Source organism: Balaenoptera ricei, chromosome 1 (assembly GCF_028023285.1).
Source record: "Balaenoptera ricei isolate mBalRic1 chromosome 1, mBalRic1.hap2, whole genome shotgun sequence".
Lineage (NCBI taxonomy): Eukaryota > Metazoa > Chordata > Mammalia > Artiodactyla > Balaenopteridae > Balaenoptera > Balaenoptera ricei.
Window position 1 is genome coordinate 106714882 of NC_082639.1, and position 26454 is coordinate 106741335.

Genomic DNA, 26454 nt, shown 5'->3' on the forward strand with positions numbered 1-26454 from the left:
AGCACCTTCTCTTTCAATGCCATCCAGGGTCCAACTTTTACTCTGAGATCCTTATCTTTATCAAGCTGGTATACATTAGACCTTTCCCAAATATCACGAATAAAGAGAGACTATTGGCATATTGATTAACCACCTCAATCAAAGTAGAATTTTACTTACATGGTAATGATCTCTCTCTCTCATGATCTCTCTCGTTTTTCCTTGTTTATCATCTTTCACAGAGCTCTGAGTCAGCAACCAACCATAAATGATGATCTGCCAAACTGCATAATTTCTGGCTTGGTGAAGGTGAAAACAAATGTGTAGGAATTCAGAGACAGCGGCCATATTTGAGGATGGCTCCAGGGAAGATGACATTGATGCTGTTATCTTTGCTACAGGCTATAGCTTTGCCTTTCCGTTTGTTTTTTTGTTTGTTTGTTTTTTGTTTTGGTTGCGTTGGGTTTCTGTTGCTGCGCAAGGGCTTTCTCTAGTTGCGAAGAGTGGGAGCTACTCTTCGTTGTGGTGCATGAGCTTCTCATTGCGGTGGCTTCTCTTGTTGTGGAGCACGGGCTCTAGGCGTCTGGGCTTCAGTAGTTGTGGCTCTTGGGCTCTAGAGCGCAGGCTCAGTAGCTGTGGTGCACGGGGTTAGTGTCTCTGCGGCATGTGGGATCTTCCCGGACCAGGGATTGAACTCGTGTCCCCTGCACTGGCAGGCAGATTCTTAACTGCTGCGCCACCAGGGAAGTCCTGCCTTTCCTTTTCCTGAAGATTCTGTCAAAGTAATCAAAAACAAGATATCCCTGTATAAAAAGATCTTCCCTCCTAACCTAGAAAAGCCAACTCTTGCAATCATAGGCTTGATCCAGCCCTTGGGTGCCATTATGCCCGTTTCAGAGCTCCACGGACACTGGGTCACTCAAATATTTAAAGGTAAGTGACCATGTAAGATGACTATCTAATTTCTTAGTGGTGTGTTTAATTATGTTTATGTTCTTGCTCATAAATAGCTGAGACAGTATGTATGATTGTAACAGTGCCTAGCACAAAATTAGTGCTCAATAATTAATTTTTGAGGGAATATAAAGTAGTAATTTATAACCACGGATATATAGCAGAATCTACTAGGAAGTTTTCCCAGAATGGGCATGCTTTGCCTGATGCTGTTTATTTAATAAGTCTCGGGTGGGGCAGACATAAGAGCCCCACATTTGAGAAAATGTTCCCCAGGTGATTCCAATGTGCACTCCAGTTTAAAATCCACTCATCTAGTTTTGAGACAACTAATATATATTTGTGAAGCAAAAGAATTTAATCTTCTTTAATTATAGTTAGAGAAAGTCAAATATAGAAGTGCTGTGATTTGATTTAAGCCAAAAATTAAGACCTGGTTAAAGACTAGTCCAGAATGTAGAAAATTCAGCCATTCGAATTCTCACTTTCCTCTCTTTATATTCCCTCTTTCAGAAAGTTTTGGCTAGGAGAATGTGAGAAAAAAGTTTGAGGTTTGAGATAGTAGGCTCAATATGAATCAAAAGAATGATGTGGCTTCCAAAAGACTTCACTATATCTGGCATTATTAAAAAAACATAATGTCCTGGAATTTACAACTGTTCTTCCTTGAACTGGTCAGACCACACCCAAAGATATTTTAAAAGTGAAACTGGAGTACGTTAAAAGGAGCGAGACAAGAATGGTTAAGGGATTTGAAAATGTGCCATTTGAAGTACAACTAAAGGAGCTGGAGAGGTGTGGCTAGAGAGGATAAGATTTAGGGGAGATATGAAAGTTCCATTCAGATATCTAAAGAGATGCCCCAAGGCAGAAGGTTTTATTTCCTTAGTATCTCTTCAAAGGGTTGAACTAGAAACAAGGAGTGAAACTTTGAGGGTTTGCACGATATCAGCTTAACATTAAAAATAAACTTTTGCCAGGCCAATATGGAGTAGATTCAAGCCTCAGAATAGGGAGAAATCAGATGATTTTTAAGGTCCCTTCTAACAAAGAAGTTCCTTGACTCTATGATTGTTATAATAAAATTTGCTACCATTACTAATGTTTAATTAAAACCATTCAAAGTGCTGGTTGAAATTACAGCATCTTCTCCCCTAGTAAAGATCCTCATGGTAGCAGAGAAAAAATAAGCAATGGTGTTAGAGCTGATAGATAAAAAACTTTTCCAAATTTCCTCAAAGTTCTTTCATTTCTTAATTCCTTTCAATTCTATCCAGTAGATCATGTACTCCTTGAGCACTGGACCAGCAATCCAATTCAAGTAAACCATTAAGTTGGCTTAATTCCAGTCATATAAATTGGATCTTTTAATTGGGTCAATTAAATAAGAGGAAAAAGTTGCATTAAAATAGGCCACAGCATCTTAGTACACTTAGAACAACTGAGACTCTTTTCCAGGACCAAGTGAACCATTGAGAGGATTAAGAAAAATGAGTATTTGGAAGATTCTGCATCATGGCCACAGCATTAGGGGATCTTAGGTGAAATACACAAAAAGCCCAGTTTCCTCTGCTAGCAAAGCTTAGTGCTAATTCCTCCAGCTTTCTTTTAACACTTGGAAGGAAGGAATCATCAGAGAATCCCTATAACTTTATCAAACTTCCAACAGGAACCCTGAGTTTTTTGTTGTACCCATAGCCCTACTGTCTGCCTACCAAATCCTTGCCTTTCTCATCTCTGAATTCTACCTTCACTGTGCCAATTTTAAGACCTTACTTAGAATCAGCTAGTTTCTCCCATTCTTTCACACCTGCCCAACTCAGCCTGTCCTCTTCCCTGGCCTGTCCTTTCCCTACCAAGCCCCATTTCCCTTCTTCCTTTGTTCTCTAGAATTACTATTCTCTTGTCAAGAAAATATTCCACCCTTTTCTAGAACACTGAACCCACTTGCTTGCCTTGACAGAAATCTAGTTTTCTTTTGTCTCATTTGTAGCCCTCTCAAGAGCCCTTGCAAGTGTTCCACTTTCATTTAGTAACTTTCTTCCCTTGAAAACCTTGCAAACTGTATGAAATGATACCAATTCTCTGGATCACAAGGAGGCATTATGTCATACCATGGCATTCAAGTTCCTCCACAAATTGGATACAGGCTGCTTTCTCAGGCCCATCTTTTGCAGGTCTTTACCATCCATCCAACAATCTTCTAGATGCACTGAATGACTTACCCACTATGCAGCAAACACAGCAGGTACTCTTGTACCCTGTGCCTTTGCTTCTGCTGTTCTCTCTGCCTGGTATGCCTTCTCTTTACTCGTTATTTGTGTGGAAAAAGTCTGTTTATTTCCTCCCTCTCTTTGTAGTACATTGAAAGCTCTTTAAGTAAAAGTATCATGTTTATTTGCCTTTGTCTTCCAAGACTAGACCAGTGCTTAGCACATGGGAGGTAGCTAATACATCTCTATTCAATGTCTGCAAGTTTAGTTTTGGAGGTTTTCTAAACCCTACAGTAGAAAGTTCTTATCTGAGGATCTCAGCTTATAGACTACCTTCTCAATTTCCAGTCATGGTAAAGGCTGGACTGGACTGAAAGAGCAGAATGGCAACCACACCTCCTTTCTCTTGTAACATTATCTTTAGATTAAACATGCAGGGACTAGTCAGGATTACATAAATACAATCTGCCTTAGGCCTGAGAGCCCACTGAAAGACTTAGTTCCACAGAGTTATAATTCAGGCTCGCCCCTTTTGAACCTTGTCTTGCAACCCTTAGGAAATCTCAGAACTTCAGTTCCACACTGTTCTTCAACAACATTCTTCAGCTAACATTTACTGGCCTCTTAGTATATGCCAGACCCTCTGCTAGGTGCTGGAGATGCAAATATGACCAAACAGAAAATTCCTATCTTTACGGAACTCAGAGTCAAGCAAGGAAGACAGACAAGTAAACAGACATTTAATGTGTTCATTCATTCAGCAGATACTTACTATATTCTAATCAAGTGTCCATTAACAATGTAGAGGAGCTGGCTATGGGAGCAGGAAGGAACAAATACCCAATTCTCCCTACAACTGCAAATACACTGTAAAGGAAAGTTAGAGTTTACTAAAAGGACAAGGACATTTTGACCATAACAGAAAAGAGAACAATTCATGATATTTATGCAAAGTTAGAGAAAAATGACAGAATAAACCAAGTCCTAAAAACTACAAGGAGTTCAGAATTCTGGAAAACAAAGTATTACAGGAATTAAAGAAAATGAAGCTGGAGATATTTATAGAGGCAAAGCCAAGAAAAATCCTTAGGTGCCATGAAAGAAGTTTACATTCAGTGTAGGCAACAGAGAACATTTGAAGGATTTTAACTGGGAGAGGGGGAGTCAAATCAGATCTGTAATTCAGAAGATGTGTTACAGGGGAGTGAAATGGGAAATAGGTCAGTTTCAAGCCTGTGATAAAAGTCCAAGTAAGACATGATGAGGGCTTTAAACTAAGGTAAAGGAATATGGGGAAACAAATTTGAATGAAATTTCACTGGTGAATTTGAAAGGATTTGGATGGAATGTATGTTGGAGATGAAAGCGAGAAAAGAATCTGCTCAGGTGCTATGGCCATTGATTTAAACTGGTAATATAAGAGGAGGAGCAAGATAGGAAGGAGGATACTCCTAGTTGCAGGGCAGGAATAAAGATGTAGACATAGAGGGCTTCCCTGGTGGCACAGTGGTTAAGAATCCACCTGCCAATGCAGGGGACAGGGGTTCGAGCCCTGGTCCGGGAAGATCCCACGTGCCACGGAGCAACTAAGCCTGTGCGCTACAACTACTGAGCCTGTGCTCTAGAGCCCGTGAGCCACAACTACTGAAGCCCACTCGCCTAGAGCCTCTGCTCCGCAGCAAGAGAAGCCACCGCAATGAGAAGCCCGCACATAGTAACAAAGACCCAATGCAGCCAAAAATTTAAAAAATAAATTAAAAAAAAAAAAGTTGTTGACATAGAGAATGGACTTGAGTACACAGCGTGGGAGGGGGAAGCTGGGGCGAAGTGAGAGTAGCATTGACATACATACACTACCGAATGTAAAATAGTTAGCTAGTGGGAAGCAGCAGCATACCACAGGGAGATCAGCTCTGTGCTTTGTGACCACCTAGAGGGGTGGGATAGGGAGGATGGGAGGGAGGCTCAAGAGGGAGGGGATATGGGGACATATGTATGCATATGGCTGATTCACTTTTGTATACAACAGAAATTAACACAGTATTGTGAAGCAATTATACTCCAATAAAGATCTATTTAAAATAAATAAATAAATAAATGAATGAAAGTGTCTTCTAAAAAAAAAAAAAAAAGACATGTTGCCTGAATGAGGAAACACTGCAACAACAGTACCAATGAATTAAGAAAGAATTGCACCACTGGATAACGTACACATTTTTATACATTCCTATCTATCTACTTATCTAATTTATAGTGATTTTTTGTTTGGTTGGGTTTTTTTTGGATGAATTGGCTGCCTCTCACAGGCAGGAAATGGACCTCTTCCTCCATAATGTTTTTAGTTAAGAGAAGTAAAAGTTATGGTTGTACTATGAGAAATAATTTGCAAATCAACTCTCAAAATGTGTTTCATGAGCCTCTTAAAACCTGTGATTAACCTCAAATGAAGCATTTCAGTGATTCCTCATTGACTTATGAATATACATAGTAATTCCCAAGGCTAAAATGAAAAGAACACATGGCAAAGCACAGAAAGCTATTTCTTGAGTGTTGAATTTCTGAGTCTCATGTTTTAAGAGGGACACACCAGGATAGTTACTAGAGTGTGCCCAGAGAAGTGTAACCAATGTGGCAGAGAACGTGAAACCTGTTATATGGGGGACTAGTACTATTAAGGCTTTAACGCTAATAATGAGAAGACTTAAAGAAGTTATGACAGTTGTTCTCAAGTGGTTCAAACGCTGTCATTTTTTAATACTAGACTCCTTGGCCCCAGAAGGCAGAGCTAAGTCCACTAGTGCCAGTTGCATAGAGCCAGGTTCTGGGGTCAATGAAAAGAATAATGTTCCAGCAAGTAGAGCAGCCAAGCAATTAAATCATCTCCTCAGGTGATGAGATCCCCATCACCAGAGATATTTAAGGAGGAATGAGATAACCACTTGAGAGTATTTGTACAGTGAAGGATTGTTATTAGGTAAAATATATTCCCATTCTAAAATTACACGTTCCAGAATTTTGTGGAGTAACACTTTAGAGTTAGGTGTGGCTAAAGTTTTCTACATGGCATAGTGCCTGTAAATCTGGGCATAAGGCTAATCATTTAAATTGAGAGTTGTCTATGTCAACTTAAATACTATTCTACCTTTGTCTAGCCATGTCCTTGGTGTTAAATTCCTGCTACTGGAACTGTTCATTGGTGCTGAAATTTATCTGTTAAGATTGGGTATTATGAGTTGCCCTTGACCTTACCCTTCACTCTCAGTAAATCAAAAAATTTAGAAGGTAAGGCTTATCTTCCATGGAGCTTTAGGCATAAAATAGGACTGAGAGTTTACTTTTACTTCCTTCTCCCTGAGGTATAAAGCCTCTTTGTTATTAAGAGTACAAGTACAGGTGTGTTTCCCATATTCCCCCCACTCTTTTACTTTGTACCTCATTTTCCGTATACTTTTAAGGCCATTTATCATTTCCTCATGTCCATATTTCATTTCCCAGTTGAAAGACTATGTTAGGGAGGAGGCAGGTATTGGTTGGAAAGCAGATTAGGAGAAATATCTTCCAAAGGCCAAGTAGAAAAGAGTAAGCTACTGAGGTTAATATGATTATATTCTGGTGGTGGTAGGCTAAGGTGATCAAGTGAAGGTGTAACCTCCTTGGTACAGACAACTAGCCTGTATTCCTTTGAATTTTCCATAGCATGGTAATTGTTAATAGGATTAGTGTTCATACTGAGGTAATTTTACACTTAAAATTTTGATTTTCCTCTTTAGGGATAAAGACATTGCCCTCACAAAATGAAATGATAAAAGAAATAGCTAAGGTTCGAGAGGATATGGCCAAAAGGTAAGAATTCTCCTAGGAAGATAGGTGGTTATTTTTTCCTACTTCTTTCTTAATAAGAGCAATGTTGTACTGTATTTATTGTCCTTGTGTTTGTTTAAGGATTTAGATTATATTTTGAAGGAAAAGGAAATAATAGTTTGTGACAATAGATTAGAGAAATACCACCAAGTGGTTTGAATATGGATGGGAAAGGAGAGAAAAGCTTAAGAAAATTCTATGTTTAGGGCCTAAAAGAAAAGTCAAGTAGGAAAAAGCACATGGAGAGAAAACCAGGTATATTATTTTGGCAAGGATTACTTGAAGGGCTATTAGAGCTGCCAGAGAAAGGAAAGGCAGCGATGAATTAATGAGACGTAGATATGGTTAAATTACAAATCTGTAGGTAGATTTACAAATCTGCAGAGGCCACTTTGCTGGCTGTCATGTGACAGCATACTCAGGTCACAGTGGCTCTTGGTATGAGTAATCTATAGGATCTGGGAAGGTGGTACCATCAGCCAGTATTTTAGTGCTTGGGTGGACACATTTAGCAATCTGAATTTCAGAACTTGAGCTTATTCACTTGGTGATCTTTATTCGAACAAAGTTATGTTGATGCAGTTCCTAGATTTTTGTGGAAAAGTCAGAGGCACAATCATCCCATGCCCAAAGACGTGGTTTTCTTCAATTGATTATACCAGCATAACTCTCCCTTCTGCAAGGAGGAGAAAGACATTTTTTATTTAACCCTGATACCCTTTCTACGTGCTCTCCTATTTTCCTCCTCCCTTTCACTGCCAAACTCCTACAATAAATTTTCTACATTATATATATTGACTTGTAATACTTTCCTCTTTGTTCTCAGCTTATCTATTTCTTCCACATCCTTCAAGGACTTATCATAGCTCTATTTTAACTACCCTCTTCTACATTTTTATTTAGCAGTCTTAAATCACGATTTACCAAAAGTCTTACATTCTTCTCTGTTTCATGTGTATCTATCTTATCTAGTCCAGTGGATTATAAGGCCCTTAAGGATAGAGACAGTGTCTTTTCTTTCTTCTCTGTTTACTACAGCTCCTAGCCCAATATTGAGCCAAGAGCAGATACTCAGAAAGCATTGATTAATTGACTGATTGACTGAATTCTTAATAGGCCAGTGTTTCCCTCTTCTCTGCTTCAGGTATGTGGACAGCAAACCACATAACATTCAGGGAGACTAATTTGAAGAGGTCAGTTATGTAATAAATTAGGATTGATGATAACTAAATATAGGGGGTATTCTTCTTATAACAGTTCTTCTTATGTCAGACATTGTAGTTATGAAAAACAAAGCAAATGAAATGAAAACCAGGGACTCCAGTTGATGTCCAAGTGCTCCTGTTGATTCTGTTTTCTCATCCATAGAACTTCTGCTCTGTTCTTGTCTTTCCAAGAAGTAAACTAAGTGTTAGTTGTTGGGCATACTGAATTTCATGAAGAAAGCTACTGGATGTACCAGCCAAGTGTGTTTATAAATAAGCTACGGTGTAATACATTTTGGGATTGCTGCCTATTGCTTAACCAAAGAATAAATTTGAACATCTGAAAGAACATTAGAAATTATTATCTTTCCCAATGTACAATAAATAAGAGAACCAGAAATGTGAGAATGACAACTTCCTCTTAATAACTGTTTGTACAATTCCCTGCTATTTTGCCTAATTACACCTGTGGAAATGCTTTTTGAGTATTAGAAGGTCTTTTTTCTTCCATAATCCTTGTGATACTGGGGATTTATCCTCTACTAAAATGGACCTAGTATCTTTTAATCTGCAGACTATTCTAGTTCAAAAGTAAATTGAAAGCCGCTTCTTTTTCATTTCCTTCTTTTAACATATAAATTTGCCTCTTTCAGCATGGAAGTTTTTTGAATTAACAGTCTTTTGATAATATAATTCCTAGTTATCAGTAATAAGTACCTCAGTTTCCTCTTTAAATACAAGGCATGTAATTCTAAGTTCATTGACGCTCTCATTTTACTTATAATATGAAAGGTTACCAAAAAAAATCATTGGTTAAATTCTAAACCAAGGTAAAAGTAAGATGTGAATAGGAAAGTGAACTCAAAACAACTCAAGATACAAAGCCCTAGTTACAGATGAATGTGTATTAATATTCATCAATTTACAACATCTTGCTTTTGTAATTATATTGAGAGGTTATATCATTTTCCCAATTATATTATAGAAGAAAAAAAAAATGCTTTCTTGTAGTGCCAGAAAGTAAGGAAGTGCTCAAAAAGCAAACTGATGAGGGTATGTCGCAGGGACACAGGAACCAACTGAAAGTGGTTCCAATGGCCAAAGCTGGAACAATTTGAACAACAATATAAATTACCTAGTATTGGACTATAATATAAAGTATAAAAAATACCCATGAGTCCATACTGATATAAATGATAGAATAATAAGAGGGGTAGAATAGAGAAAACTCCCATACGGAAGAATTTGAAACAATTTACATAAATACTCTGCCCTTCAGGAGGCGGAGCATAACTCCCCATTCCTTAAGTGTAGGCTGCATAGAGTGACTTCCTTCCAAACAGAACGCGTGAAATCTCGGCTTTGGTACCCCGGTGCTGAATAGAAATATGGAGACAGAATTTCGGAGGAAAGAGAAACAGTAGCTTTATTTCTTTGCCAGGCAAAGAGGGAACACAGCAGGCTAGCGCCTCAAAAACTGTGCCCCACCCACCCCACCCCCACCTCCACCTCCACCTCCGGAGAGGATGGTGAGAAGTTTTATAGTAATTGTTCAAAGAGGGCGTGATCAGCTTGGGGACATTCTTCTGATGGGTTGGTGGTGAGATAAGTAGGAGTCAACATCATCAACCTTCAGGTTCCAACTGGTGTGGGGTCTACGTGCTTGTGGGCAGCATACCATCGTTAATCCTTAACTTCTCCCACGTGGAGGGGGTTTCAAGTATTTGAAAAACAGCTCCACGATATCTTTGTGTGTATCTGTTGGATGGAAAACCAGGACCTTGCCCCAAGGCTTCACTATTGTTTCTCTTGACTGTTTCTCCCTGATCTCACATCCCCTCCCTTCCCTAATTAGCAACTGCTTGATAATCTGCCCGTTGGAAGTCCGGAAAGGTCATGGAGTCTGAATGAAGGCTATTTCCTGTAATCAAAGAAATGGGGGACACAGAAAGGCTTTGTGCCCAGGAGTCCCACAGGGCCCTGCTCAGCATCAAACCCAGCAGGCAACAACAGCCACCAAGCAACAGTGATATATTTGCACTGCACTTGGCTCAGATTACCTGAGAAAATACAGTAGTCAAAAAATAGAAGAGGGGGCTTCCCTGGTGGCGCAGTGGTTGAGAATCTGCCTGCTAATGCAGGGAACATGGGTTCGAGCCCTGGTCTGGGAAGATCCCACATGCCGTGGAGCAACTGGGCCTGTGAGCCACAACTGCTGAGCCTGTGCGTCTGGAGCTTGTGCTCCACAGCAAGAGAGGCTGCGATAGTGAGGGGCCCGCGCACCGTGATGAGGAGTGGCCCCCGCTTGCCACAACTAGAGAAAGCCCTCGCACAGAAACGAAGACCCAACACAGCCAAAAATAAAAAACTAAAATTAAAAAAAAAAAAGAAGAGAACAGAGAAAAATCATATGATTTAAGCTTTTCCAGGATGTCACTTAAGTCAATGAGTGTGAACTCACTTGAAGAAATCTCTCAATAAGGGGTTGATTGTTGTCAAAAATAAATGGTAAGTACAGAAGCTATTCCGTGTGGCAAGGGTGTGGAGAAAAAGAGTTTTCTCATAAATGATTGGAAATATGAATTGGTAAAGCATCTTTTCAAAGAAAAAGGGCAGGCGTTAGCAAAATTAGATATGTATGTACAAGTATATTTCTAAACCGAGCAATTGCCTTTACAGGAATAGCTATTAGAGAAATACACAAACAGTGATGCAAAATAGTTGGCCCTCAGTATCCATGGGTTGGGCATCCAAAAATTCAACAAACCATGAATTAAAATATTCAGAAAAAATTTTCCAGAAAGTTCCAAAAGCAAAACTTAAATTTGTTGAGCGTATTTGCTTTACCAAGTCCAAGCTAACTCTGCTCGCCTCATGACAGGCCAATAAATCAGAAACAAGGTGTTGAGGCAAGGAATATGACTTTATTTGGAAAGCTGGCCGAATGAGAAAATGGCAGACTAGTGTCTCAAAATAACTATCTTATCGGGGTCTGGATGCCCGTTTCTTTTATAGAATCAGAGAGGGATAAGCGGTGAGGAAGTAAAAAGACCATCAGTCTTGCAAAACATCTCCTGGAATGGCCAGCCTCAGGGAGGGGATGTGTTAATTTCTTCTTTATTGCAGCCATTCACAGGTGGGTAGAGTTCCCTGAGTCAGGCCATTATGTATGATTATAATAACAAAAGCAACGAAAAGCAAAGGCTAAAGTCAAAGAAACAGATCCAACATGGAGTCAAAATTGGCTCTTCCCTGTTACATTTGCCTAGAATTTACATAGTATTAGGTGTTTAACTTAAGTAATTTAGAGATGATTTAAAGTATACAGGAGGATGTGCATAGGTTATATGCAAACACTACACCACTTTATATAACAAACTTGAGCATCTGCAGTATGAACGGGGGTCCTGGAACCAATCCCCAGAGTATACCAAGATATTACTGGATTAGATATAGACATGTAGATGTCCCCTGCAGTATTATGTGTATAAATAAACACTGGAGCCAATTTCATGTCCATCAACTGGAGAACATTTATTTATAATAATCCATTCATACCCTGAAAGGGTCTGCAGTTATTTAAAAGAATAAGGCAGATGATAAAAATGCTGAGAGTGATGGACTGATAAAAGCTAACATGTATTATTTACTATGTGCCAGGCACTGGGCTTAATGCTTTACCTGCACTTCTCATTTAAAACCTAGGACAACCCATGTAGGAAGAACTCCTATTTGTCCCATTTTTAAGTGAGAAATTGAGCTACAGAAAATTCCAGAAACTTTGTTAAAGTCACTCTGATACCCAGTCAGGTTTGCACCTACAGCTTAAAAGACCAGAGTGCTCTCTTTTCTTGTTCTCTGTTATAGGGATTTCACAGCCTGACTGATTTGTTCTCACGTTGGAAATAAACAATCTCAGATACAGAATATCAACTTCAGACAGGCTACCTCAGGATTTTGTTCAGTCACAGAGAAAAACAAGGTCACTGTGCAACCTACAAAATTTTAAACATCTTCCTCTTTTCATAAGGAAATGACTGTTACTTTCTTATTCCAATCATACAATTGCCCATGCTAACAGTATTCAATATGGAGCAAACCCTGCTTCCTCCCATCTTCCCACAAATCACCCAACTAAAGCCCAAATCCTATAACAGGATTACACCTGGCCACACCTTGAAAACACATCCCCTTAACACCAAGTTCCTCTGGGGAGTTTATTTTTAACCTCTCTATCAAAAATATTATTCCTTTTCTTGTCTAACACCTTTGTTCCTCTCAAGACTGAGGAGTATCAAAGAAAACGGGGCACTGAAATGGAGCAGGACCCTGTGGGGATCTCCCATGTCCAAAAGCCTTTCCATGCCCCCCATTTCTTGTTTGTAGGAAAAAGGTTTCAGCCTCCTCACTGAGTTCCGAAGGGCAGATTCAAATAGTTACTAATTAGAGGACTGAGGAAATGCAGAAACAAAGGAAAGGCAGTCAAGAAACAATAATGCAGCCATGGGGCAGGGTGCAGTTTCCTCCTCAAGGAATATACATAACTATCTGATACAGGTCTCTTGAGGTCTTCTACAGGAACTAGGGACCCACCCAGGTCGGGAGGATGGTAAATTCACAGTGGGCGTAAGAACCTGGACCCCAGATTGGTTGGAACCAGAAGGCTGATCGAGATTCCTAGAACACCACCCTGTCACCTCACCACCAACCAGTCAGAGGAAGGTCACACACTCTGCAGCCACCCCCCCACCCCAAATTTTGCCTATAAAAACTCTTCCCTGAAACTGATCTCTGAGAGGCAGCAGTGAGTGGGGGGCGTGAAGCAAGATCTTAATTCCCTGCCCAGGAATTGAACCTGGGTAGCCTGGATGAAAACTAGGAATCTTAGCCACCACGCCCCCTGGCTCTTGCCCCCAGTGAAAAATGAATTTCTTATGGAGATAAAACTGTAAAAACAGGTACAAAGTTTATTATTAGAGACATAGCACAGCAACAAGTGGGAGAGCACACAGAGAAACTGTTTAGTGACGATAGAAGCAAGGCAGAGATGCCCGCCCGGAGAGGAAGGGTGTGGGCGTGGGCATCTTCCCTAATGAGGAGCGCAGAAAAGAGGCCATTAAGTCAATTATACCGGGCAGTTCTTCTGGGTCTTTGTTTACCTTGGGCCAATTATCTGGTTTCTTTTTCCACACCTGACCTGCCCTAGGACGCTCCCCAACACACGTGAGCAACTTTTTTTCCAAGATGGATTACAGTCCAGAGGCCTTAGCATCACATATTATGGGGTGGTGCCCCCTCCTTTTTGACCCCCCAAGGTGCAATGTTTCCCTTGCCCCAAGGATGGGAAATGTATGACCACTTGATCTTTTAACAGGGTTTAGTCCTACTCTGTCCCTGCCATAAAAAATGTCCAATGTCTGGTTATTTCTGTTGCTGGTTTTTATATTGAGGTGCAGATCTCGAAATATAGACAGGAGTCCGGTGATAAATATGTAGTCCTGGAGCCCGTTTGTCTCTTGCTTCAGGAAATGTAAACAGGGGCAATGAGGAGAGAAGATGGCGGAAGAGTAAAACGTGGAGATCACCTTCCTCCCCACAGATACATCAGAAATACATCTACACGTGGAACTGCTCCTATAGAACACCCACTGAACGCTGGCAGAAGACCTCAGACCTCCCAAAAGGCAAGAAACTCCCCACGTACCAGGGTAGGGCAAAAGAAAAAAGAAATAACAGAGACAAAAGAATAGGGACGGGACCTGCACCAGTGGGAGGGAGCTGTGAAGGAGGAAAGGTTTCCACGCACTAGGAAGCCCCTTCGCGGGCAGAGACTGCGGGTGGCGGAGGGGGGAAGCTTCGGAGCCACGGAGGAGAGCGCAGCCACAGGGGTGCGGAGGGCAAAGCGGGGAGATTCCCGCACAGAGGATCGGCGCTGACCAGCACTCACCAGCCCGAGAGGCTTGTCTGCTCAGCCGCCAGGGCGGGCGGGGGCTGGGAGCTGAGGCTCGGACTTCGGTCGGATCCCAGGGAGAGGACTGGGGTTGGCGGCGTGAACACAGCCTGAAGGGGGCTAGTGTGCCACGGCTAGCCGGGAGGGAGTCCGGGAAAAAGTCTGGAGCTGCCTAAGAGGCAAGAGACTTTTTCTTCCCTCTTTGTTTCCTGGTGTTCGAGAAGAGGGGATTAAGAGCGCTGCTTAAAGGAGCTCCAGAGATGGGCTCGAGCCGCGGCTATCAGCGCAAACCCCAGAGATGGGCATGAGACGCTAAGGCTGCTGCTGCCGCCACCAAGAAGCCTGTGTGCAAGCACAGGTTACTATCCACACCGCCCCTCCTGGGAGCCTGTGCAGCCTGCCACTGCCAGGGTCCTGTGATCCAGGGACAACTTACCCGGGAGAACACACGGTGCGCCTCAGGCTGGTGCAACGTCACGCCGACCTCTGCCGCCGCAGGCTCGCCCCGCATTCCGTACCCCTCCCTCCCCGTGCCTGAGTGAGCCAGAGCCCCCGAAGCAGCTGCTACTTTAACCCCGTCCTGTCTGAGCGAAGAACAGACACCCTCAGGCGACCTACATGCAGAGGCGGGGCCAAATCCAAAGCTGAACCCTGGGAGCTGTGCGAACAAAGAAGAGAAAGGGAACTCTCGCCCAGCAGCCTCAGGAGCAGCGGATTAAAGCTCCACAGTCAACTTGATATACCCGCATCTGTGGAATACCTGAATAGACAACGAATCATCCCAAACTGAGGAGGTGGACTTTGGGAGCAAGATATATTATTTTTTTGCCTTTTCCTCTTTTTGTGAGTGTGTATGTGTATGCTTCTGTGTGAGATTTTGTCTGTATAGCTTTGCTTTCACCATTTGTCCTAGGGTTCTGTCCCTCCGTTTTTTTCTTGTTGTTGTTTTTTACTTAAAAAATTTTTTTCTTAATAATTATTTTTTAATTTTTAATTTTAATAACTTTATTTTATTTTATCTTACTTTATTTTATTTTATCCTCTTTCTTTCTTTCTATTTTTTCTCCCTTTTATTCTGAGCCGTGTGGATGAAAGGCTCTTGGTGCTCCAACCAGGCATCAGAGCTGTGCCTCTGAGGTGAGAGAGCCAACTTCAGGACACTGGTCCACAAGAGACCTCCCAGCTCCACATGATACCAAATGGCGAAAATCTCCCAGAGATCTCCATCTCAACACCAAGACCCAGCTTCACTGAAAGACCAGCAAGCTACAGTGCTGGACACCCTATGTCAAATAACTAGCAAGACAGGAACACAAACCCACCCATTAGCAGAGAGGCTGCCTAAAATCATAAAAAGCTCACAGACACCCCAAAACACACCACCAGACGTGGACCTGCCCACCAGAAAGACAAGATCCAGCCTCATCCACCAGAACACAGGCACTAGTCCCCTCCACAAGGAAGCCTACACAACCCACTGAACCAACCTTAGCCACTGCGGACAGACACCAAAAACAACAGGAACTACGAACCTGCAGCCTGCGAAAAGGAGACCCCAAACACAGTAAGATAAGCAAAATGAGAAGACAGAAAAACACACAGCAGATGAAGGAGAAAGGTAAAAACATGCCAAACCTAAAAAATGAAGAGGAAATAGGCAGTCTACCTGAAAAAGAATTCAGAATAATGATAGTAAATATGATCCAAAATCTTGGAAATAGAATAGACAAAATGCAAGAAACATTTAACAAGGACCTAGAAGAACTAAAGAGGAAACAAGCAACAATGAACAACACAATAAATTAAATTAAAAATACTCTAAAAGGGGGCTTCCCTGGTGGCGCAGTGGTTGAGGGTCTGCCTGCCAATGCAGGGGACACGGGTTCGAGCCCTGGACTGGGACGATCCCGCATGCCGCGGAGCGGCTGGGCCCGTGAGCCACACCTGCTAAGCCTGTGCGTCTGGAGCCTGTGCTCCGCAACGGGAGAGGCCGCGACGGTGAGAGGCCTGCGCACCGCGATGAAGAGTGGCCCCCGCTTGCCACAGCTGGAGAAAGCCCTCGCACAGAAACGAGGACCCAACACAGCCAAAAATGAATAAATAAAATAAATTTAAAAAAAAATACTCTAAAAGGGATCAATAGCAGAATAACTGAGGCAGAAGAAGGGATAAGTGACCTGGAAGATAAAATAGTGGAAATAACTACCGCAGAGCAGAATAAAGAAAAAAGAATGAAAAGAATTGAGGACAGTCTCAGGGACCTGTGTGACAACATTAAACACACCAACATTCGAATTATAGGGGTCCCAGAAGAAGAAGAGAAAAAGAAAGGGACTGAGAAAATATTTGAGGAGATTATAGTTGAAAATTTCCCTAATATGGGAAAGGAAATAGTTAATCAAGTCCTAGAAGCACAGAGAGTCCCATACAGGATAAATCCAAGGAGAAACATGCCAAGACACATATTAATCAAACTATCAAAAATTAAATATAAAGAAAACATATTAAAAGCAGCAAGGGAAAAACAACAAATAACACACAAAGGAATCCCCATACGGTTAACAGCTGATCTTTCAGCAGAAACTCTGCAAGCCAGAAGGGAGTGGCAGGACATATTTAAAGTGATGAAGGAGAAAAACCTACAACCAAGATTACTCTACCCAGCAAGGATCTCATTCAGATTTAATGGAGAAATTAAAACCTTTACAGACAAGCTAAAGCTGAGAGAGTTCAGCACCACCAAACCAGCTTTACAACAAATGCTAAAGGAACTTCTCCAGGCAAGAAACACAAGAGAAGAAAAACACCTACAATAACAAACCCAAAACATTCAAGAAAATGGGAATAGGAACATACATATCGATAATTACCTTGAATGTAAATGGATTAAATGCTCCCACCAAAAGACACAGACTGGCTGAATGGATACAAAAGCAAGACCCATATATATGCTGTCTACAAGAGACCCACTTCAGACCTAGGGACACATACAGACTGAAAGTGAGGGGATGGAAAAAGATATTCCATGCAAATGAAATCAAAAGAAAGCTGGAGTAGCAATTCTCATATCAGACAAAATAGACTTTAAAATAAAGACTATTACAAGAGACAAAGAAGGACACTATATAATGATCAGGGATCAATTCAAAAAGAAGATATAACAATTGTAAATATTTATGCACCCAACATAGGAGCACCTCAATACATAAGGCAAATACTAACAGACATAAAAGGGGAAATTGACAGTAACACAATCATAGTAGGGGACTTTAACACCCCACTTTCACCAATGGACAGATCATCCAAAATGAAAATAAGTAAGGAAACACAAGCTTTAAATGATACATTAAACAAGATGGACTTAATTGATATTTATAGGACATTCCACCCCAAAACAACAGAATACACATTTTTCTCAAGTGCTCATGGAACATTCTCCAGGATAGATCATATCTTGGGTCACAAATCAAGCCTTGGTAAATTTAAGAAAATTGAAATCGTATCAAGTATCTTTTCTGACCACAATGCTATGAGACTAGATATCAATTACAGGAAAAGACCTGTAAAAAATACAAACACATGGAGGCTACACAATACACTACTTAATAACGAAGTGATCACTGAAGAAATCAAAAGGGAAATCAGAAAATACCTAGAAACAAATGACAATGGAGACACGATGACCCAAAACCTATGGGATGCAGCAAAAGCAGTTCTAAGAGGGAAGTTTATAGCAGTACAATCCTACCTTAAGAAACAGGAAACATCTCAAATAAACAACCTAACCTTGAACCTAAAGCAATTAGAGAAAGAAGAACAAAAAAACCCCAAAGTTAGCAGAAGGAAAGAAATCATAAAGATCAGATCAAAAATAAATGAAAAAGAAATGAAGGAAACGATAGCAAAGATCAATAAAACTAAAAGCTGGTTCTTTGAGAACATAAACAAAATTGATAATCCATTAGCCAGACTCATCAAGGAAAAAAGGGAGAAGACACAAATCAATAGAATTAGAAATGAAAAAGGAGAAGTAACCACTGACACTGCAGAAATACCAACGATCATGAGAGATTACTACAAGCAACTGTATGCCAATAAAATGGACAACCTGGAAGAAATGGACAAATTCTTAGAAATGCACAACCTGCCGAGACTGAACCAGGAAGAAATAGAAAATATGAACAGACCAATCACAAGCACTGAAATTGAAACTGTAATTAAAAATCTTCCAACAAACAAAAGCTCAGGACCAGATGGCTTCACAGGCAAATTCTATCAAACATTTAGGGAAGAGCTAACACCTATCCTTCTCAAACTCTTCCAAAATATTGCAGAGGGAGGAACACTCCCCAACTCATTCTACGAGGCCACCATCACCCTGATACCAGAACCAGACAAAGATGTCACAAAGAATGAAAACTACAGTCCAATATCACTGATGAACATAGATGCAAAAATCCTCAACAAAATACTAGCAAACAGAATCCAACAGCACACTAAAAGGATCATACACCATGATCAAGTGGGGTTTATTCCAGGAATGCAAGGATTCTTCAATATATGCAAATCAATCAATGTGATACACCATATTAACAAATTGAAGGAGAAAAACCATATGATCATCTCAATAGATGCAGAGAAAGCTTTTGACAAAATTCAACAACCATTTATGATAAAAGCCCTGCAGAAAGTAGGCATAGAGGGAACTTTCCTCAACATAATAAAGGCCATATATGACAAACCCACAGCCAACATTGTCCTCAATGGTGAAAAACTGAAACCATTTCCACTAAGATCAGGAACAAGACAAGGTTGCCCACTCTCACCACTATTATTCAACATAGTTTTGGAAGTTTTAGCTACAGCAATCAGAGAAGGAAAAGAAATTAAAGGAATCCAAATCAGAAAAGAAGAAGTAAAGCTGTCACTGTTTGCAGATGACACGATACTATATATAGAGAATCCTAAAGGTGCTACCAGAAAACTACTAGAGCTAATCAATGAATTTGGTAAAGTAGCAGAATACAAAATTAATGCACAGAAATCTCTTGCATTCCTATACAGTAATGATGAAAAATCTGAAAGTGAAATTAAGAAAACACTCCCATTTACCATTGCAACAAAAAGAATAAAGTATCTAGGAATAAACCTACCTAAGGAGACAAAAGACCTGTATGCAGAAAATTATAAGACACTGATGAAAGAAATTAAAGATGATACAAATAGATGGAGAGATATAGCATGTTCTTGTATTGGAAGAATCAACATTGTGAAAATGACTCTACTACCCAAAGCAATCTACAGATTCAATGCAATCCCTATCAAACTACCACTGGCATTTTTCACAGAACTAGAACAAAAAATTTCACAATTTGTATGGAAACACAAAAGACCCTGAATAGCCAAAGCAATCTTTTTTTTTTTTTAATTTTTATTTTGTTTATTTATTTATGGCTGTGTTGGGTCTTCGTTTCTGTGCGAGGGCTTTCTCTAGTTGCGGCAAGTGGGAGCCACTCTTCATTGCGGTGCGCGGGCCTCTCACTATCGTGGCGTCTCTTGTTGTGGAGCAAAGGCTCCAGAGGCGCAGGCTCAGTAGTTGTGGCTCACGGGCCTAGTTGTTCCGCGGCATGTGGGATCTTCCCAGACCAAGGCTCGAACCCGTGTCTCTTGCATTGGCAGGCAGATTCTCAACCACTGCGCCACCAGGGAAGCCCCAAAGCAATCTTGAGAACGAAAAATGGAGCTGGAGGTATCAGGCTCCCTGACTTCAGACTACACTACAAAGCTACAGTAATCAAGACAGTATGGTACTAGCACAAAAACAGAAATATAGATCAATGGAACAGGATAGAAAGCCCAGAGATAAACCCACACACATATGGTCACCTTATCTTTGATAAAGGAGGCAAGCATATACAGTGGAGAAAAGACAGCCTCTTCAATAAGTGGTGCTGGGAAAACTGGACAGCTACATGTAAAAGTATGAAATTAGAACACTCCCTAACACCATACACAAAAATAAACTCAAAATGGATTAAAGACCTAAATGTAAGGCCAGACACTATCAAACTCTTAGAGGAAAACATAGGCAGAACACTCTATGACATAAATCACAGCAAGATCCTTTTTGACCTGCTCCTAGAGAAATTGAAATAAAAACAAAAATAAACAAATGGGACCTAATGAAACTTAAAAGCTTTTGCACAGCAAAGGAAACCATAAACAAGACGAAAAGACAACCCTCAGTATGGGAGAAAATATTTGCAAATGAAGCAACTGACAAAGGATTAATCTCCAAAATTTACAAGCAGCTCATGCAGCTCAATAACAAAAAAAACAAACAACCCAATCCAAAAATGGGCAGAAGACCTAAAGAGACATTTCTCCAAAGAAGATATACAGATTGCCAACAAACACATGAAAGAATGCTCAACATCATTAATCATTAGAGAAATGCAAATCAAAACTACAATGAGATATAATCTCACACCGGTCAGAATGGCCATCATCAAAAAATCTAGAAACAATAAATGCTGGAGAGGGTGTGGAGAAAAGGGAACCCTCTTGCACTCTTGGTGGGCATGTAAATTGATACAGCCACTATGGAGAACAGTATGGAGGTCCCTTAAAAAACTACAAATAGAACTACCATACGACCCAGCAATTCCACTACTGGGCATGTACCCTGAGAAAACCATAATTCAAAAAGAGTCATGTACCAAAATATTCATTGCAGCTCTATTTGCAGTAGCTAGGACACGGAAGCAACCTCAGTGTCCCATCATCGGATGAATGGATAAAGAAGATGTGGCACATATATACAATGGAATATTACTCAGCCATAAAAAGAAACGAAATTGAGTTATTTGTAGTGAGGTGGATGGACCTAGAGTCTGTCATACAGAGTGAAGTAAGTCAGAAAGAGAAAAACAAATACAGTATGCTAACACATACATATGGAATCTAAGGGAAAAAAAAAAGGTCACGAAGAACCTAGTGGCAAGATGGGAATAAAGACACAGACCTACTAGAGAATGGACTTGAGGATATGGGGAGGGAGAAGGGTAAGCTGGGACAAAGTGAGAGAGTGTCATGGACATATACACACTACGAAACGTAAAATAGATAGCTAGTGGGAAGCAGCCTCATAGCACAGGGAGATCAGCTCTGTGCTTTGTGACCACCTAGAGGGGTGGGATAGGGATGGTGGGAGGGAGGGAGATGCAAGAGGGAAGAAATACGGGAACATATGTATATGTATAACTGATTCACTTTGTTATAAAGCAGAAACTAACACACCATTGTAAAACAATTATACTCCAATAAAGATGTTAGAAAAAAAAAAGCAAAGAGGAAAAAAAGAAAAACCAGGGGACTGGTAATGAATGTCGGGCCTGGAGCCCATCTTCTTCTCACCCCAGGAAGTGTGAACAGGAGGCCAGTTTTAAACGTGTAGCCTGGAGCCCATCTATCTCCTGCCTCACAACCTATCAGGGAGTTTGGGTCTTTTGAGCAGGAGTCCACTTTCTCCGTGCGTGGCCCTGCAGTAAACCTTTCTCTGCTTCAAACTCCAGCATATCCCGTTGTTTGGCCTCACCGCGCCTTCAGCAGGGAACCTTGCGTTACACAACCTGGCAGGCCATGAGCCGCCCTGGGTGCTCGCAGTGCGACGTGCGCGGCCGGATCCCACAGCAAAGCCCCCAGCACCCAGCGATTCTACCCTTGGACCTGGGGTCCCAGGGATGGGACATCCCACGAAGTCCCAAGAGCTGTTCTGAGGGTCTTCAGAGCTCCCACGGCAGCGGGAAGAGGACACTTGGAAAGAAGAGGAAAGGAACTTTTTTCCTCGCGGGAATTTTACCTCAGGGCAGAAAACTCTAGAAATGCCGGCAGAGCAGGTGGATTTGGGGGAGCCCTAAAAGCCCTTCCCTGTCGCTCACCCCGAATGGATTTCATCTCATTCCACGACAAACAAACCTGAAGAGATGGCCTAGGGCAGGCGAGTCAGGCGCCTCCTGGCGTCGCGGAGGAAGCGGGCTCGGGACGGGGTGACGTGAGCGACGGGCGGGAGGCCGCTCCTGGGCCCGCGGGGCTGTGCGCCGCCTGGCTCAGCGGCGGCAGCAGTGGAGCGGCCGGCAGAGGGTTCCATGGTGTAATGGTGAGCACTCTGGACTCTGAATCCAGCGATCCGAGTTCAAATCTCGGTGGGACCTTTCCCTTTAGGCAGCGCCTAGCCATCTTTTACTCAGTTTCCTCCTGAAAGCGAACTCGCGCCTCAGATGCGCGCTGCCCGGATGCGCTTTCCCGCTCCCGCATCCTCCTCAGTCCTGCTCTCGACCCGACCGTCTGGGTCCCGAGAAGGAGGCTCCCCGGACCCGCGACCCTCCTGCCGCCGCCCGTGCCTCGCAGCCGCGTCCCCCGCGCTCTGCCGCCTCCTCCTGAGGAAAACCGGCTGCTCCGAGTGGCGCGGTCCACACGGACGTGGCGGGCAGGTTGGGGGGACGAGCCCGCGGCGTCCCCGCTGGACCCTGGCGACTCTGCCCGTCGCGGGCCATTGGAGGCCCCGGCCCCGCCGCCCAGGGGCGCAGCGACCAAGCCAGTGCCACCTGCTCGTCGGGTCACCCTGGGTCTCGGGGGCGAAAGGCAGAGGCTGCGCCTACTGAGTCCTGCCCCGCGAGGGGCTTCACCCGCACGTCTTGTAGCTAACTGCGCGGTTGTCACGGTGAGTAAATGGTCGCGGGGCTGGGCTGTGACGTCGCTGAGCAGCCAGGGTGACAGCGTCTTAGCTTTCGGGTCGAGGGTTCCAGACCTGGATGGGAAGTACTGTATTGTATTCAGGTGCCCTATTTTATTCAGAATTTTAATTGATCCTATTCCAGTTTATTCCCATTTTATTCAGAATTTCTTGCTTCTAAGTCTCCATTGGACACGGAAAGCCGCTGTTAGGCTAAGATTTGAACCTTGACTCCAGGAAACCTCGTCCTTTCGTCCCAAGCTCAGCCAGAAGGAGAAGGAAGGCCGAGGATTCCGGCGTCTGGGGAGAGCAGGGATCCCTGACCCACCTCCACCCAGGCCTTTGAGACACGTGCAGATCTTATAGTCAAGGCTAGACCGTAGTGAATGTGCCTTGTTTGGTTTGATTTGAGTTGGGAACCACATTCATTTTTTTTATCATTATAAAATTAAATTAATTGTTTAAATGACGCCTCTAGACATTGAAAACACAGTGTAACAAATGAACCTGTGTATGCCTTTTGTGGAACAAGCATATGGATAAGAACTCTCCCAAGAGGCTATAAAACACAATAATTTATATATACCCTAGGACAGTGACAGAATAAAAAACTGCTTTCCTCAATTGTGTTGTTATTGGCATTGTTAGTATTTCTTTATTCTTTTGTCCATATAATGTGGGAAAAAGCAAAGGAGACTGTATGAAATATCGTATTTCTATTAGTCTCAGTGTCCTTAAAAACAAAAATACTGGTATTAGAGAAAAGAGATTCAGATGAAAGATAGACGTTCAATAAAAAGCCTGTAGTTCTGAATTTGAATTGTGAATGTGGATATATGTGAATACATGAATACATACAAATATGAATATGTATTTGCTAGCTATGTCCACTGGAAAGACCTGGAAATAAACCAATTCCAATGAGTACCTTTAGGTTACACAATTTGACTTGAGAATAATGTTTTGCACAAAAAGAAGCCAGAGATTCTTAGAGAAATGACTGAGTCCAAGTCAGGGGCAGAAAATATTCAAGATGAGACAGAATCACCTTGTCATACTGATATCAGGAAAGTTCTCAAAGACTATTAGGATCTTATCAAAAGGCTGAAGGAGCCAGCTTAAAGTCACTTTCACTGCTGAAGGAGAGGATAATTGGAGTATCAGTAAAGACTATATTGCCATGAATTGAAATACTTCAATGTGTTTGAAACTTTGAATTCATATTAGCACAGGGGAAAAAAAACAAAAAGAAATAAAAGAAACTAACTGGTGACCACAGAGGATGCTTGGGGAATTGCTCATTAAGCTGCAGTTTTCTTTACAAAGGGTACCACTAAATAACTAAACAGTATTTAGTATTTAGGGGAAGTTTCTTTTTATACAAGTGTTCCAGTTAAATAATACATGACCATGGAATATCACCATTTTACTCCACATAATCAGTTAATGGATCTAGGCCTTGAACTCCGAGGGCTGCTACTATTATTAGAAGAGACACACAGGACTTGATGTGCCTCCTGATCAGAGAGCACACACCACTTCTGAGGTAGTCTTGCCAAGATAGCAAATGTGAATCTCATCAGTCTCTGTATCTGCCAGGTCCAAAATAGGGGCCACTAGACATATATGGCTGTTGAACACTTAGAATGTAGCTAGTGGGACTGAGGAACTGGATTTTAATTATATTTAATTTATAATTCATGTGAATGTAAACTTGAAAACTGAAGACATGCACTATATTTTTCTATTAAACATAACTTTAAAACTTTGGTAGAATTATATTTCCTTTACTGTGTAGCATTAACTAGCTATGTATTGAATAGATCATATTTATATTATTGTGTGATTGTACTTTTTTAGCTTTGTGTGGCTACTAGAAAAATTTAAATTACATATGTGCCTTGCATTTTCTTTTTATTACAGCACTGCTCTAGATTCTACCACCAAAAAGGAAATATGGAGGACAAGAGAATTTATTAAAAAGTACACCCAGGTATTCAATTTAGACTGCAGGAATGCTACAGAACAAACAGCTCAGTTTCTTCAACAAATGAATGATATGAAAAAAAAAAAAAAAGGACAGCAAGAGACCAAGAGAGAGCTAGAGCAAGAGAGAGAGAGAGAGGAAGGAAGGAAGGAAGGAGGGAAGGAGGGAAGGAAGGAAGGAAGGAACTGAGGGTAAACATATATGTAAAGACTTAAACACATATCCTACTGATTACAATTTGTGGATTTTATTTGGCTCCCAAGAAAGGATACTAACTTAAAAACAATAACTGTGAATTTGAACACTATTTTATGATATTAAAGATTTTAAATTGATTTATGAATAATTGTAGTGCTATGATAATACTTTCAGAAAGAGTCTTCAATTAGGGAAACATACTGGCATAATTACAGATGAAATATGATGTCTGAGATTTGCTTTAAATAATACAGGAAAAGATCAGTGGGTGGAATTGTAGTAAAACAATTTCAGCCATAAGTTGATAAATGTTGAATGTGCTGACAAAGATGGGGATGTTCTGTTATATAATTCTATTTTGTGTACTATTGAAATTCTGCCTTTGAAAAAGAATGATGGGAGACCACAGATCCACCTAGGATAATGGCAGCTGAATCTATCAACACATATTTCAGAGGGCTAGAGACTAACATAGAGAGTCAAGGACACCACTCATAACCCTGCCCTAAACAACCAGAGGCCAGAGAACACTGTGGATTCCAACTGGTTTGTTTTTACCCAGGGCTTGGAGCCACACAGCAGTAGACGGATCAGCAAAGACTCTGCATATAAAGAAGAGGAGAGCAAGGAGGACATACTCAGGAGGGAACCCAGGTAAAATTACTCACAGAAAGAGCATGTGGATAAACTCAGAGGATGCCTGAGACCTGGTCGTATATAGCTCTGGTGTCTGGGGAATTGACAGGAAGGGGTTTGAGAGTGCAGAGGAGCAGAGGGTGACAATTTTGAGGAGGCACAATTACTGGGATCAAGTGTGAGACCTAGATGAAGGTAGCATCCTTTGGAAGCTTGTGGTGAAGAGAAAGAATGAAGTAACTGGTAGAAATTAAAGGTCCTACTGGAAGAAACAGAATCCCAGAATCAGGAGACACACCATGCCTTTCCCCAAAACCTCCTTACATCTGCTAGAATAATTGCACAAGACAGATCTAGAACTAAGAAATCGACTAAGCCACTCAAAGCACTAATCTGTTCCTACCTAGAACTGCTGTTTCTCGTTCAAGTAAATACAGTCATGTTAAAATGAAAATCATACAACAGACATTTATTCTAAGATAACAGGAAAAAAAACATAAATAGTCAAAAATTTCAGGTCATGAAAAAATTCCCTTCAAAATCAATCACAAAACATAGGAAAAGTGTAAAATGGCATCTGTATCTGAATTAAGTGTTCGTGAACAAAGCATTTGTAGATACACACACACACACACACACACACACACACACACACACACAGGGAAAAGCCCCAAAACTTCACATAATAAATACACAACACAAAATAGAAGTAGACAAGAAAGAAGAAATGAGAAATT

General features: G+C 41.4%; 1 protein-coding gene and 1 non-coding gene across 2 annotated transcripts in view; both read left to right on the top strand.

Moving 5' to 3' along the window:
- LOC132364088 (flavin-containing monooxygenase 5-like) overlaps positions 1-8191 on the top strand; it is a 41957-nt gene extending 33766 nt beyond the window's left edge. Inside the window, 5 exon segments of the mRNA XM_059919885.1 lie at positions 222-308; positions 310-411; positions 728-912; positions 6917-6989; positions 8152-8191. Coding sequence (XP_059775868.1) covers positions 222-308; positions 310-411; positions 728-912; positions 6917-6989; positions 8152-8191 — 487 coding nt within the window.
- A 14112-nt stretch (positions 8192-22303) lies between these two features.
- On the top strand, positions 22304-22375 carry TRNAQ-CUG (transfer RNA glutamine (anticodon CUG)). The gene has a single exon. It is a non-coding gene; the product is annotated as a tRNA-Gln (tRNA).
- Positions 22376-26454: the final 4079 nt, after the last annotated feature.